This window comes from Toxorhynchites rutilus, chromosome 3, assembly GCF_029784135.1.
Source record: "Toxorhynchites rutilus septentrionalis strain SRP chromosome 3, ASM2978413v1, whole genome shotgun sequence".
Lineage (NCBI taxonomy): Eukaryota > Metazoa > Arthropoda > Insecta > Diptera > Culicidae > Toxorhynchites > Toxorhynchites rutilus.
In genome coordinates, this window is record NC_073746.1 from 70,479,493 (window position 1) to 70,495,792 (window position 16,300).

Below are 16,300 nucleotides of genomic sequence, written 5' to 3' on the forward strand. Positions count from 1 at the left end.
TGCCAGTTCCCCTGGGAATTGAAAAATACATTCATGTGAAACAGTTTATTTTAATCTTTTCTAACCATATAACACAGCGACTAAATACATTTGATTTTGTTATTTTTCAATCAAGTGTAATTAGCAGGAAAGCTTCTGAAGATTATTCTTCCCCATCAGTAGGATATTTTCGTATTCAATATTGTATGCGCGCGCAACGGAAAATGTTTCGTATCGCGAAAAGTATATAATTTTCAATCGATTATTGCTCAGTCTCCGAAAGTTCCAAACTCAGAGAGTTCATTTCCGTCTAGTTTGCCTTCCAAATTGCCATCGTAAACCACACCTTCTCTCGATTCAATCACGCACACAAAGCATACTTAAGCGATATTCTGGTGGTGAAACGCATTCATTTTTCGTGAGGACATCAACAAGACAACATCGTTACTGAACGAGCTAGACGGCGAGGGATAGAGGGATTCATTACCTGGCCTGACCTGACCTGAAAAGCAATCAGTTTGTTTTAACTGTGAGGGAGCGCAGAAAAACCGATCGACCAGAAGGAGAAGAGAAGGTGACCAAGAGAGTATCAGCATCGAAAAACGGTTTCCCGGGAAGATATCGAATCAGCCGCCACACACACACACACATACACGCGCGGAATTCTTTTCGGTTGGATGTCATTCAGCAAAGATCTAATCGTTGCTGAAAAATAATCTGCCAGTTCCCCTGGGAATTGAAAAATACATTCATGTGAAAGAGTTTATTTTAATGTTTTCTAATCATATAACACAGCGACCGAATACATTTGATTTTGTAATTTTTCAATCAAGTGTAATTAGCAGGAAAGCATCTGAAGATTTTTTTTAATACCCTCCACTAACCCCCACACCAGAAAGCTCGAATAGAGAGCCCCCTGGTAGTGGACTCTTGCTAACAGACAACAAACATAAGAAGAAATAGCGGAGAATATAACAACAAACGAAGAAAACAAAACATGTGAAATCCCAGTGGAACATTAGAGTTCCTTTGAAGGGATCCACCATATTATAAAGGGTCAACAAATTGCATCACGGAAAAAAACGCTGTAGAAACTCGCCCAGTAGACCGATCCTTTTGAAAATTTTAGACAGTAAAATAAAAACTATTAAACAACTTTTGGCATTTTCTTTTTATTCATACTTCGAGCCCAAGCCCGTATGCTCGCACCTTCCTCTTTACCCCGTCCATAAGGTTCTGTACAACGTCAGGTTGTAGTTTTTTTTGAACAGAAATCCATTTTCTCTTGAAGTCCGCCTCCGATTTGACAACTTTTGGGTTCTTCCGGAGGGCCTGCTTCATAATCGCCCAATATTTCTCTATTGGGCGAAGCTCCGGCGCGTTGGGCGGGTTCATTTCCTTTGGCACGAAGGTGACCCCGTTGGCTTCGTACCACTCCAACTCCAAAGGGTCGGGCCCTCGTGCTGCTTCAATAGTGGTAGTAAGCGCTTCTGTAGGCACTCCTTAAGGTAAACCTGCCCGTTTACCGTTCCGGTCATCACGAAGGGGGCGCTCCGCTTTCCGCAAGAGCAGATCGCTTGCCACACCATGTACTTTTTGGCAAACTTGGATAGTTTCTGCTTGCAAATCTCCTCCGGATCGCTGAATTTGTCCTCTGCGGAGAAGAACAACAGGCCCGGCAGCTGACGAAAGTCCGCTTTGACGTAGGTTTCGTCGTCCATTACCAGGCAATGCGGCTTCGTCAGCATTTCGGTGTACAGCTTCCGGGCTCGCGTCTTCCCCACCATGTATTGCCTTTCGTCGCGGTTAGGAGCCTTCTGAACCTTGTATGTACGCAGGCCCTCCCGCTGCTTGGTCCGCTGGACGAATGAACTTGACAAATTCAGCTTATTGGCGACATCCCGGACCGAGCTTCTCGGATCACGTCTAAACTGCTTAACTACGCGCTTGTGATCTTTTTCACTGACGGAGCATCCATTTTTGCCATTCTTCACCTTCCGGTCGATGGTTAGGTTCTCGAAGTATCGTTTTAGTACTCTGCAGACCGTGGATTGGACGATTCCCAGCATCTTACCGATGTCCCGATGTGACAACTCCGGATTCTCGAAATGAGTGCGCAGGATTAATTCACGACGCTCTTTTTCGTTCGACGACATTTTTCCAAATTTACGAAAAATTGACAGTGAAGCATGGCCAACGTGATCTATACACTCTTATCTGATTATACGCGAAAGCTGAAGGTATAATTCCTAAAAATTAAATTTCTACAGCGTTTTTTCCGTGATTCAATTTGATGTGACACACCCTTTACATTAGAACGACGCAGGAAAAAGAAAAGTGACGGAAAATATTATTAACCAAAGCATACATATACATAAGATGGTCGGCACATTTACAGAATATATTGATTTATGTGGATCGTCATATACTGTTTCAGCTTATTTTAAAAAATATGTTTATTGCTTATTGCTTTCAGATTATTGGGAAGCACGTTGAATTTTAATGGACCGTAACTTTTTATGCGCGTGAGTCCCAATTTCGTAAAAGCTCTGGTTCTCATTAAGTCATTTGCATTTCTCGTATTCAAACGGTTTATTCGAGTAGGGAATGTGATATCATGGTGAAAATTATGGTTATGCAAAATATTATGAACAAACATGATACTTTAAATATCACATAGGCCTGAAATAGGAATAATTCTATTTTGTATAGTAGTGTAAAGCGCAACTGTCGGATATAAGTGAGGAAGATTGAAAACTACTTTCACACATCTATTTTGCAGCGTTTGAATTTTTTTCAATTTTGATTTGGCAGCATGACCCCAGACTACAATTAGGTATTGGAGGATGGAGTGGAAGCATGCAAAATAAAACTGTAACAATTCTTTTTGGTATGAAACAGCGTACTCTTTTCATGAGACCACATAAACTTCCAACTTTACTCGATACATGTTTAATGTGAGTATCCCAGGAAAGGGCAGAATCTAAATACAATCCTAAGTATTTGAAAGAGAAGACTTTTTCAATAGACAGGATTCCCACACATGGATCACGGTGTTGAGGTATTTTTTTTTTCGTGGCGAATGGAAGACCATATACTTTGTTTTAGTGAGGTTAATGGTTAGATAATTGCCACTGAAATATTCCATGAGTTTCACTATATCTGATTCCATGTCCGCTACAATAGTTTGAATATCAGGACGCGGATAGAATAACGCCGAATCGTCTGCAAAAAGTCTTGGTATTCCGTGGAGCGTTAAATTACCAAGATCATTGATAAAAATCAAAAAGAGTAGAGGACCTATGTTGCTTCCTAGAGAAACTCCTATATCAATCGGATTATTCTTCAGAACAAGGTTTTTTGTATCCAATATTGGATGCATAAAACCTTGTGCCTCCAACGTAACGCTCTCGTTTTCGAAGTCCCCCAAATGTTCATTTATTCATACATTCAGAATGGATTTAGATTCAACTTCAAACAAATGATCTCTAAATCAATGATAGTCCTACGTCACCCTTGCGGTTATACCATAGATATAACCCACTTCCTGTTTTTTAACAATAGGTTTTTTCCCTGATGCTGTTGTTTCTGTTTTAAAAACTCCTAAATACATAGTCTGACTTAAACTTCGGATCCAAAGAGGTTATAATTAGGTAATCTGGATATTCTCCTAAGTGGTTGAAATGACTTCCCCATCCAGCGTTCAAAGATGCTCACGTACGATATGAATCAGGTGTTCTATGTGCAGTCTTATCATTGTCCAAATACTTTTTTTAAGGCAGCAATATGCGAAATTACATCAGTTATACAGGAGAGGCCAGAACTTTTAATTTTTTTTGTCATTTCTTCAAACGGTTTCAGAAGTCAAAGGCACTGCTCCACTGTTGTTGCGTTAAATTAATGAGTGTGTAGCCCCCATTGATAGTTTTTATTTGTAGTAAAGTAAATGTACCCTCTCTCAGACTATCATCACTGAAGACAGTTTTAAGATTTTTAATCTAGAATGAACATAATCGATTGATGTTCTATGCTTGTTTAAGTTCGTAGTACCTACTCTTTTTCGACCAGTATTCAAATTATTTCAATACATCCAAGAAAATAACATCGTTGTAATAGAAATTCCTTATCAGGAAAAATTGTTCAAGATTTCTTGTAGAAAACTTGATATTTTTCTGATAAGGATTTTCTATCACAATGAAGAGATTTTTGTGGGGTGTGTCTTCAGGGATGATAATCCGAGAGACTTCACTGGAAAACATGCTCCATGGATGTATGGAGCAATGCGTTTGTCTTCTAGTATCGTTTGATGAAATAACAAGGATTGTAAGTTTTAACCTCTCCTGTACATTCGAGGTAGTGTATCATTTTTCTGCATAAAAAGCATTTGAACTAAGATATAGTCATATTGCACATATAGTCAGATATGGGTTCAGTAAAAATATTCCAATCCTAACAAAATCGACTGTTATGTGAAAATACTTCGAATCGATCGCAATCAGATCTCTACATTTGGTGGCCATTCTAAGGAGTATCGCCAAATAACAAGATTTGCTAGAATAAATATTAATTTAATTTTGAAGAAAAAGCTGGCATTTCAGTAATAAAATTCTTTTCAATTATGAATGAATGATGTTAATGGGCTATTTATTTATGATTTATCTTGTGGTAATAAGAAATTATTTCTATTTTCTAATATCCGGTATCCGGCCGGATAGTATGTCCCTATCCGGAATGAGACCGGATAGCAAATATTGGCGATAGACCGGATACCGAATAGTTACCGGATATCCGTTTCATGTCTAGTAAGTAGTGATTGTGACCGAAATTAGTGCCGCACCTGCACATAAATGTTGAGTGGATTTTAGGTGAACTGGTTTTTTACGCTGACTTTCTAATTAACGCGGATTTTCTAATTAACACGTTTTTTTGCGCAGTTTTTTACGCAGTTTTTTTACGAGGTAGAGGAAGTGGGAAATACATTTTTCGTCATTAAAAAGAAACAAAGTTGGAAAATCGTTTCAAATCGTTAGTTAGTAAAAGATATCAGATTAAATAAACTGAATTTCATGAGAAATTTCTTAGATACGATGCGCACAGAACTACGGCGGAATGGCTAACGAGAGAGCAATTTCTGTTTTTATTTGTATTTTGACATGCGACAGCTCTACTGAAGTACAGGATGGCTCAAAATTCCTGAAACTCATCCAACATAAGGTGACTATCTATAAGGCAGCTATAGTTAATAGTTATACTATCGAAAAAGCAGGTGACCCATTTGCCCTCACTACCCCTACGTATCACCCGCGTAAAAAAATGGGTGGGTTGTATCTATGATATAATTCCCGATATAATGGGTTGTATCTATGATAATAATATGTTGTATATATTATAATAAATTTCCGAATTCAATTGAATTCAATATATTTGCTTTGTGAGTAAAAAGATTGTATAATGCCATGTGAGGTCAATCATTTGGATAGATTATGTCCTTCGTTACAAGTAAATTTAATGACAGTCCTTTTACGTTTGGTATGATGACATCTTGGTTTTGAAGTCTGTGTTAGACAAAAACATTTCAGTCGGTACAAAAATGCCCCCGATTTGCATGTATTTGCAATTCCGAGTTCCCCAGACACCATCGTTTAGAAGTCTGTAATAGGTAAACACATTTCAGCCGGAATAAAAATGTCCCCGAATTGCATGAATTTGCAATGCCCCACGCTCCTTGGATTTAAAGTGTGTGTTAGGGAAACACATTTCAGTCCGAACAAAAACAGGAAGTGGGCCATATCTGTGGTATAACCGCAATGTTTACGTAGGACTATCGTTGATTTAGTGATCATTTGTTTGAAGTTGAATTTAAATCCATTCTGAATGAAAGAATAAATGAATATTTGGGGGACTTCGAAAACGAGAGCGTTACGTTGGAGGCACATGGTTTTTCGCATCCAATATTGGATACGAAAATATACTATACTACTGATGGGGAAGAATAATATTTAGAAGTTTTCCTGTTAATTGTACTTGATTGAAGAATCACAAAACGAAATGCATTTGATCGCAGTATTATATGGACAGAAAACATTAAAATATACTCTTTCACTTGAATGTAATTTTAAATTCCAGGGGGAACTGGCAAATAATTTTTCAGCAACGGTAACATCTTTCCGGATTCTTCTCGATGCTTGATAACCACAAAACGAAAAGAGTTGCGCGTGTGTGGCGGCTGCTCCGATGCCGCAAGCGGAACCAATTTTCGATGCTGTTACTTTCTTGGTCGCCCTCTCAATGGCATCACTCTCCTCTCCTACACCCGACCTCCATGAATTTGTAATGAAAATTTCCTCAGACACCTTGGTTCTGAAGTTTGTGTTGGGGAAACACATTTCAGTCGGAACAAAAGTGCCCTCGACTTACATGTATTTTCAATACCAATTTCCCCACGCTCCATGGATTAGAAGTCTGTGTTAGGGAAACACATTTCAGTGGGAATAAAAATGACCCCTACTTGCATGTATTTGCAAAGCGGATTCCCCCAGGCACATTGATTTTGAAGTCCGTGTTAGGGAAACACAGCTCGGTTGGAACAAAAATACACCCTACTTGCATGTATATTCGCTAAGCGGATTCCCACAGGTACATTGATTTTGAAGTTTGTGTTCGGGAAACCGTGAATCGGGCCAATCAAAACTAGACAGTTAGGGCGATTAGGTAACGCTTGACATTTCAAAGTTATTCAATTGTTTATCTAACGAAAAATAACATTTTATTAATTGCGATAGAAGCGTAGAAATATTCCGTATCAATTGATGCAAACATCTTTTCGATTCAGTAAGAAATGTTCGAGTTATAAGCATTTGGATTCTTTCAGTTTTTTCTGCATGTTCTGTGTTTAGGTTTTCATTTTACCCCCCATATACTCCGGTTAGACGTAGTCCCACTTCAATTAACCTGCACATAAATGGAAAGGGAAAACATTATATTTCCCTCGTTTTAAAAAATAAATTAGACTTAGAAAATTATTCTCAATCATGTCAATAATAAATCCAAAATTAGAGGGCAATATCATTGAAAATTGTACCGAATTTACAGAATACTAAGCGTACCCTTGATATGAATTATTCGTACCTTGCGTTTCCATACGCTTGCCGATATAAAGTAGAGTGCCAATGAATGTAGAGAAAAGAAGTGGCCTTTGAATTTTCGAAGGGACTTTCTGCATAATTTTGATTGCCGCAGAAAATACCCTATGCAAATTTTCAACTCAATCTGTTGTTTGTTGCAAAGACGTCATAGTTTGAGTTTATTGAAAACCGTAAAATCATTCAAGTGGAGAGTACACGAAATCGGGATTCAAAAAACAATATGCCAAAATTAACTTTTTGGCCCTCGGCCGTTTTTTGATTTATTTATTTTTTTAAATAACAGTAAATCTCGACGTTCCATAGAATTTTAAGACATATAGTGTAAGTTGAGGTGATTTAATCATACGGGGTGATTTGAACCACCCCTTTTATCTCGAAAAGTACGGCTCAACTTGGATTTTTTATGATGTCATATCCTTTTATTGTTAAACCGGATGTACCTAACGTAAAAAAAAAGTTTGGTAAAATTTAACAGGTGGAGGGAAACGGTAGCACGAACTTAGCAAGCACTTTGTTTGTCAGAAAATGTGAGTTTTCCGATCGTGGATTTAAGGTTTTTTCGCTGATTAAACAAACTTTTCGTGTATTGTGCAGTAAAGTTATGTTCGCCTACAGAAGAGGAACAATTTGATGCAGCGAAACTGTAAGTTTGATAACAATAAATGAAATTATTTTCATCTCATTTTCTGCATGTTGTATGGGGTGAATTGGTCCTACAGGTTTGAGGGCTTTTCTTTGGTCTAATTGATTCCAGATGCCGCTGAATTACAAAAAAAAAAGGATGGACAGACAACTTTGAAACAGAAATGAGCTTGAAAGAGCAACGCAGGCCATCAAGGAAGGATTTTCTTTGACCGAAAGTGTTTGAAAATGTTCGAACAGCAGTGAAAAGATCCATGCAGAGTTCGAAAAGGTCTAAATGACATTTGCTGATTGTCACACACTGGACCAAATCATCCCGCATCATATTTTAATGTCCAAAAATCATCTCTTTCACTTTATGATATATTTGGTAGTTTGAAGCTTGATACAGGTCGGACTCGATTATCCGGAGTATTGAATTTTTTTCACTCCGGATAATCGAATCCTACGGATAATCGAGTCATAAAAAAACGATTTTTTTTCTCGGTAAACGTGATATAATTATGATTTCCACTTATTTGTTAAACAATTTTTTCTAGGTTGACCCGTTTGTATTTTTGTGACTTTGTTACTTTGTCTGTAGCGCTGTACCACATTAATAGAAATTTAACCCCCTTGCAGTTGACCGATTGATCTGAAATTTGGAACACATCTTTGTCTCTGGTGCCATTGTAAAACTGCGTATTCCATGATCTTGAAAATCCAAGATGGCGGTCGCTACAAAATGGCGGATTATGTACATATTTTCTCAAAATCCCATCAATATGAGGTATCGGGTATCGAATGAAAGCAGTAGAACACAATTATTTATGGAAAATGTAAATCAAAAATGACGACCGCTACAAAATGGCGGATTACATATTTTCTCAGAACCGCTTCAATGTGGGTATCAAAAGTAAGTTCTCGACTAGTAGAACATACCAGATCATAAAAAATTCAATTCCAAGAAGATGGGCGCAGTCCCCGAACATCTAATTACTTGTTAATTCAGCTTGACCTGTTTGTATGTATGTTTGGGTGTTTGTAGGGTTGTCACAAATTAATTGAAATTTGACCCCGTTTCTCATCACTGATTGATCTGAAATTTGGAACATACCTTTAATTCTACTGTCATTATAAAACTGCGTATTCCATGATCTTAAAAATTCAATTTGGCCATCGCTAAAAAATGGCTGAATGACTTGACTTGGAGAACACAAAACATAATAAACAACATAAATTCAAAAAGGTCGCCGCCACTAAATGGTCGACTATGTATTTTTTGCAATCCCCTCAATATCGGGAACAAATGAAATGAATAAATCCGACATTTTTCATAAATAAGTGTGTTCTACTAGTCAAGCCCCTTCATTTCATACCCATTTTTTTTTTTTTAATTCGTTTATTTTTACAGGCTCAGTTACTTAAGTTTAAAGGAGCCGAATTCTTAAATATATTTTTAAAACTATATATATATATAGAAACAATTTTCTTACATCTATGGTTAGTAAGGTGGAAAACCGATTACTCGCGGTGTACTCGAGTTTAGAAGGGTGACATATTTTTAGGAGAAGGATGGGATATAAGGAAATTGTAACAATGTTGATGAGCACTCAATTCTTAAATCTATTCGTATATCTATAGTTTATTTACATTTCAACTTATTCTACTATTTATAGCAAGGGGACGAATTACCCGCAAAGGAAGGAAAGGAGGGTATAAGGATATAAGGATGTAGGGACAATCACACACGAAGATCTATAGCTTTAAGGAAAACATATATATGGGACATGTAATCAAGGTCTAACCGAGCCAACACATCTCTCACCGGCACATTGGGCTGTCTTCCTCGGGCCCGAAGGGAGTTTTCTAAATTCGATCTGGCGACCAGATACACCTCGCACGACCAAACAATGTGCTCGATGTCGTGATAACCTTGGCCACAAACGCAGAGATTGCTGCTGGCAAGATTGAAACGAAAGAGTAGTGCATCTAACGAACAGTGATTGGACATGAGTCGGGAGAAGGTGCGGATAAAGTCCCGACTCAAGTCTAGACTTTTGAACCACGGTTTGAGGCTAACCTTAGGGATAATCGAGTGAAACCACCGGCCCAATTCATCTTCATTCCACTTGCGTTGCCAGTTAGCGATGGTATTTTTGCGAACTAAAGAATAAAATTCATTGAAGGCGATTTGACGCTGATAAATATCGCCTTCAATTGCACCTACCTTTGCCAATGAGTCAGCCCTCTCATTACCCGGAATTGAGCAATGTGAAGGGACCCAGACAAAGGTAATGACATAACAGCGTCTGGATAAAGCACTCAAAATTTCTCGTATTCTCTCAAGGAAGTACGGCGAGTGCTTTTCCGGCCTCACTGAACGGATAGCTTCGACAGAGCTAAGACTATCCGTTACAATGTAATAGTGTTCAACAGGTCGTGAGGCGACGCTGTCCAGCGCCCAGTATATCGCTGCCAATTCAGCAATATATACCGAGCAAGGATTCTGAAGACTGTGTGAGGTGCTAAAAAATACGTTGAACACTCCAAATCCTGTGGACTCATTCATAGAGGACCCATCAGTAAAGTATATATTATCACAATTGATACGCCCATACTTTGCATTGAAGATTGTAGAAACGAACCCCAATCTAAGATAATCTGGATTTTCATGGATTTTCTCCTTCATGAACAGATCGAAATGTACAGAGGAATTGATGTAGTCAGGAAAACAAACACGGTTGGGAATATACGAAGAAGGAACAACCTGCATAGAGGTGAATTCATGATATGAATTCATGAATCCAGAATGAAAATTTAGCTCGATCAATTGCTCAAAATTTCCGATCACCAATGGATTCATAACCTTACATCGGATGAGGAACCGAAGAGGTAATAAATTGAAGCGATCTTTTAGTGGGAGTACGCCTGCCAAAACCTCGAGACTCATGGTATGCGTTGAGGGCATACATCCCAACGCAATACGGAGACCAAGATACTGAATTCGCTCGAGTTTAATGAGGTGTGTTTTGGCAGCTGATTGAAAACAGAAACTGCCATACTCCATCACTGAGAGAATAGTTGTTCGATACAACATAATAAGATCTTCGGGATGGGCTCCCCACCAGGTGCCGGTAATTGTACGGAGAAAGTTTATTCTTTGTTGACATTTTTTACTCAGATACCTAATATGGGCCCCCCAAGTACATTTGGAGTCGAACCAGACCCCAAGATACTTGAAAGACATAGCATGAGTGATCGGTTTACCCAAAAGTTGAAGCTTTGGTTTTGCTGGTCTATGCTTCCTAGAAAAAACCACCATCTCTGTTTTCTCCGTGGAGAATTCGATCCCTAGCCCAATGGCCCAGGTTGAAAAACTGTTCAAAGTATTTTGTAAGGGTCCTTGCAGGTCGGATTCGTTTGATCCTACGACAGACACCACTCCATCATCTGCAAGTTGTCTTAGGCTGCAATTTTGTGTAAGGCAATTGTCGATGTCGCTTACATAGAAGTTGTACAAAAGGGGGCTTAAACATGAGCCCTGGGGGAGGCCCATGTAAGAGACCCGACTTACTGCCGAATCTCCGTGAGAAAAGTTCAAATGTTTCTCACAAAGCAAGTTATATAACATATTATTCAATAGAGGCGGCAGACCCCGAGATTGTAATTTGTCTGACAAAACCTCTATTGAAACAGAATCAAAGGTCCCCTTTATGTCCAAGAATACTGAAGTCATTTGTTTTTTTTTCGGCGTAAGCCATTTGAATATCTGAAGAAAGCAACGCAAGACAATCATTCGTCCCCTTGCCCCTGCGGAACCCATATTGTGTATCTGAGAGTAGGCCATTCGTTTCAACCCATCGATCAAGGCGAATCAAGATAATTTTCTCCAACAATTTCCGTATACAAGACAGCATTGCTATTGGGCGGTACGAATTGAAGTCGGACGCGGGTTTTCCGGGTTTTTGAATAGCTATAACTCGTACTTGTCTCCAATCATCTGGGACAATATTATGCTCCAGAAACCGATTGAATAAGTTCAACAAGCGATGTTTCGCCACATCAGGGAGGTTTTTCAGCAAGTTGAACTTAATTCTATCCGATCCCGGAGCAGAATTGTTACATGAGAGCAGAGCAAGAGAGAATTCTACCATCGAAAACTCGGAATCAAGATCGCACCTACCTTGTGCTATATCTCGAACAATTTTTTGCACAGGAGCGGAATCAGGACAAACCTTCCGTGCAAAATTCAAAATCCATCGATGTGAATATTCTTCGCTTTCATTCGTTGAAGAACGATTTCTCATGTTTCGAGCCACTTTCCATAATTTTTTCATTGACGTTTCTCGTGATAAACCTCCCACGAAATTTCGCCAATAAGCACGTTTTTTCCCTTTGATCAAGTTTTTAAATTGATTTTCAAGGTCCAAATACGTCTGAAAATTTTCAGGGGTTCCACGTTTCCGAAAAGCTTTAAATGCATTCGATTTTTCTACATAAAACTTGGAACATATGCTATCCCACCATAGATTGGGAGGCCTTCGACGAATAGTGGAACCTGGGATAGGTTTCGTTTGAGCGCGAACCGCGCTGTCATAGATGAAACGAGAAAGGAAGTTATACTCCTCCAATGGAGGTAAACCATCTCTGGAATTGATGGCTAGAGCAATCGCGTCCGTATATTTTTTTCCAGTCAATGTGTCTTGTGAGGTCATATGCCATGTTTATAGATTCAGAAGAATTCGACCCAATGGTGATGGAAATTTTGATTGGCAAGTGATCACTACCGTTGGGGTCCTGGATTACATTCCACTTGCAATCTAACGATAGTGAATTCGAGCAAAGCGAGAGGTCAAGAGCACTTGGGTTAGCAGGAGGTTTAGGCACACGTGTTGTTTCCCCAGTGTTCAAAACGGTCATATTGAAGTTGTTACAAAGGTCATATATCAACAATGAACGATTGTCGTCGTACTGTTCCCCCCAGGCAGTTCCATGAGAGTTGAAGTCTCCCAAGATCAATCGTGGCTCAGGAAGGAGTGAGCACATGTCATCAAGTTGTTTGCGGCTAACCGCAGCTCTCGGAGGCCAATACAAGCTGACAATACAGAGGTCTTTGCCTCTGATGTTTGCATGACAAATTTCATACCCATGTTGGCTATTCAATTTGGAATTATTATACAAATTATTCAAAATTTCCGAAAATCAGAAATAAAATACTCCGGATAATCGGATCCCGGGATAATCGAGTCCGACCTGTAGAATGATTAAACATTATTGATTGAGAGAAAACAAGTATAGTTCAGTGTTCAATGTGACATTTTTTATTTAGACGTATTTTTTAGACCGTACAAATTACCCCCACTTACGCCCCTTTTGGATGATTTTTCGGTTTTAAAAAAACTCAACTTTGACGTCGTTGTGATCCATTTTTTAAAACCCCCGAAAAACATTCAAGCGGGACGTACATGAAGTCCCCCTTGAATGTTTTTACGATTTTAGAAAAACTCAAGTTCTTTGACGCCCTTGCGACATTAGTAAAATCCAATTGAGCTGAAATATTGCACAGGGTATTTTTAAGCGTGAATAAAACTTTGCAGGAGGTCAGATTCGAAAATTTGAGATGGCCATTTTCATTGGCACTTTAATACCGTTCTGAATCATATTTATGTGAAAAATTCAAAATTCATGTGAAATGATAGTGAAACCAAGAGATTACTCTAAAGAAGCAATTGTGATATTAATTTGATAGTTATATCATCAGTGCATTAAGCATTTAAAGATATTAGAACAAAGTGTCCGCAATATGATGTTGTCCGAAATATGATTTAGAACGGTATACAGGTTGTAAGGAGTCAGGACACTTACATATTCAGCCATTTTATGCCAAACCGATATAGTGGTTCTCAGATTTCCGTGGAAAGTGGTAGTTTTGTTCTTTATCGCAAAATATTAGACCCGTATTTTTTTTATTTTTCAGTTAGGGTTATCATCTCCATTTTAGAGAGGTCCGTAAAATATTTTTCCCCATTTTTTTTTCAAAAATGACTTTTTTCTAATTCATAACTTTTGAACTAGTGTACCGATTTCGATTGTCATATCAAATTAAAGCCAATTGGCTGGTCATTTTTGGAAAAATAACACACTTCCAAAAAAGTTGAATTTTGTTTTCAAAATTATTGATTTAGTTTTTTATAGTTTACATGGTTTCGGGACCAAGGGAGCGATAAGGAACAAAATTACCATTTTTCACGAAAATCTTAGAACCACCAAATCGGTTTGGCGTGGAATGGCTGCATATACATAAGGGTGCCGATAAATGTGTAGAAACACATCGATTAAAAAAATTCAAACCCCATTAAAAATATTCACCACGTCGAAAATTGACCCTATGCTAAATTTCAGCTCAATCCGACTTAAGACAGAGTGGCGCAAAGCGGTCAAAATTTGAGTTTTTTGAAAATCAAAAAATCGCCCAATAGTACAATAGTTTCATGGAGTACGTAAAAATTAGTTTTCTAAAAAAAATTTTGATGCCAAATCTATTAAAATTGCATGAAACGACAAGGTCTACTGTCATCACGAGAAAAAAAATTTGTTAGAAATCGACACTCTGTTGGACTTAGTTTAATTTCGGAATACCAGACAAAACATATGGATTTGGGTGCAAATTCAAATAGTTATCTCGATCTTCATTCGGAACTTGCTGCGAAATTGATTTACACGATAAAATACCCAATGCAAAATATTAGCTCAATCAAACTTCAATTACTAGTGTCGCAGGCATTAAAATTTAAGTTTTTTTAAGCCGAAAAATCACCACAAATCAGGGTTTTCAAAAAAAAATGATGCCAAGCGCAGCCGAGCTACTTCAAAGGTTTTTGTTTTTAAACGGACGAGGTCTTCCAGTTATAACGGAAATCGAATATGAAACGAAATAAATCAAAATAAGCGACACTTTTTATAAATATAATATAATAAACATTCTGGAAAATTATTGAAAAACTGGAATTGGGATATCTGTGATATAATCGCAAGGTGGACGTAGGACTAACGTTAGTTCAGTAATCAAGAAGTATATGCTTGTTACTTCTTGATTGCTGAACTAAGACAGTTTATCTTTCGAATCAAGTGAATATCATACCACTTCGTTTCGCCGGAAAAGAATTTTTAACGCTCAAAGGAGGAATCGATTCCTCATCGGAAATACTCAGCGCAAAAAATACCCCCTCCTCAAGCCCCGACAATTGCAATCATTGGTCGATAGCGGCATTGGTGAGCATTCGATAACAGAACTTTGAAAATGAACGGAATTGGGAGGGAAGGGCATAATTCATAGCCGTGTGAGCGTGACCATTATTATCTCACATCGGAATAACAATTAAATGGATATCCGAGCGGGCGCCAACTTATATACGGATTTGTGTGATTTCAAAAGCCTGTTTTCAAAGCTATTAAGCTATTGAAACATGTTTAACATGTTTCGAATGTAGTGATTGTCGTACCACTTCCTTCAGCCGGCAACGAGGTATTAACGTTCAAAACCTTGCACTCCAAGCGTCTCGCTCTCGTTTTCGGTACTTTGAACTTACACCCCGGTACAGAGATAAAAGACGTAGTTCTACGTCTAAAACATTATCATCATTTTACTCGCTGCCTTATCTGGTTGTAAATCTAACGTAGATTAGTCAATAATGTGCAAGCGATAAAGCAAAATCGCTCGCAAATCGCTCATGGATTATGATATTCAAACTGAAACCGTCGATTGTTTTATTCTTTTTTTACTCATAGTAAACTACATGCAACAAATGTCTGTTGTAATAATGTGTGTAGAGGTTCAACACTTTATGTTGGCAAAACTTTTTATGTGCGCCATATGCCATTTTGATAACAAATAAGAAATACGCGCTCAAAATCGCACAAGTTTTCGTGACGAGACCGATTTTTAGATTTTCGATTTACATCCCAAAATGTTCCAGAAATACTAAATGATTCATCTTCCACAAAGCATTGGACAGAATGAACCCAATAAAGCAAACGGAATAACTGAAAAAAATATTTTTTCCAACTCACCGAGCTCACCGCCAGGCACGGAAAAGTCCACTGGAAGAAGCGCAAACTTCTGTATCTTTTGTGCGTTGGAAATAGCTTTCTTGTTGGCACGATCGATACCCTCCTGTATGGCTTGCAGAACCTAAATTAAGAGTCACTGTTATTTAAACTGAACAACTGATGTCGCTAATCAATCATCACCTTCGGACAGGGACCAGCCGCATGGATCTGGCTCAGCTTAGTGTACTCCACACCGAGCCCCTTCAGCCACACGATTGTCTCCGGCGCCAGCTCATCTTTCGGCTCGCCAGAGCTCAGGTCCACCACCGTTTTGAGCGAAACGAGCATCGTCAGGAATTTCCGCTTATCGCCAACGAGAAAGGCGCTGCTGACTTGCATCAGTTCATTTTTTACCAGATTCTCAACGTGCACCGGAGGAATGTTCTCACCGCCTGCAGTGATAATCAGTTCCTGGAAGATGAAAAAATAAATTATGTGCATAC

The 16,300-nt window shown here is 38.5% G+C and overlaps 1 protein-coding gene across 1 annotated transcript in view; it reads right to left on the reverse strand.

The window, feature by feature from the left end:
• The window catches only part of LOC129777280 (very long-chain-fatty-acid--CoA ligase bubblegum), a 94,082-nt gene that overhangs the window by 2,571 nt on the left and 75,211 nt on the right, over window positions 1–16,300 (reverse strand). Inside the window, exons 8-9 of the mRNA XM_055783482.1 lie at window positions 15,999–16,268; window positions 15,819–15,939 (exon numbers count right to left, since the gene is read on the reverse strand). Of these exons, the coding sequence (XP_055639457.1) occupies window positions 15,819–15,939; window positions 15,999–16,268 (391 nt within the window). The remainder of the gene's footprint in view (window positions 1–15,818; window positions 15,940–15,998; window positions 16,269–16,300) is intronic.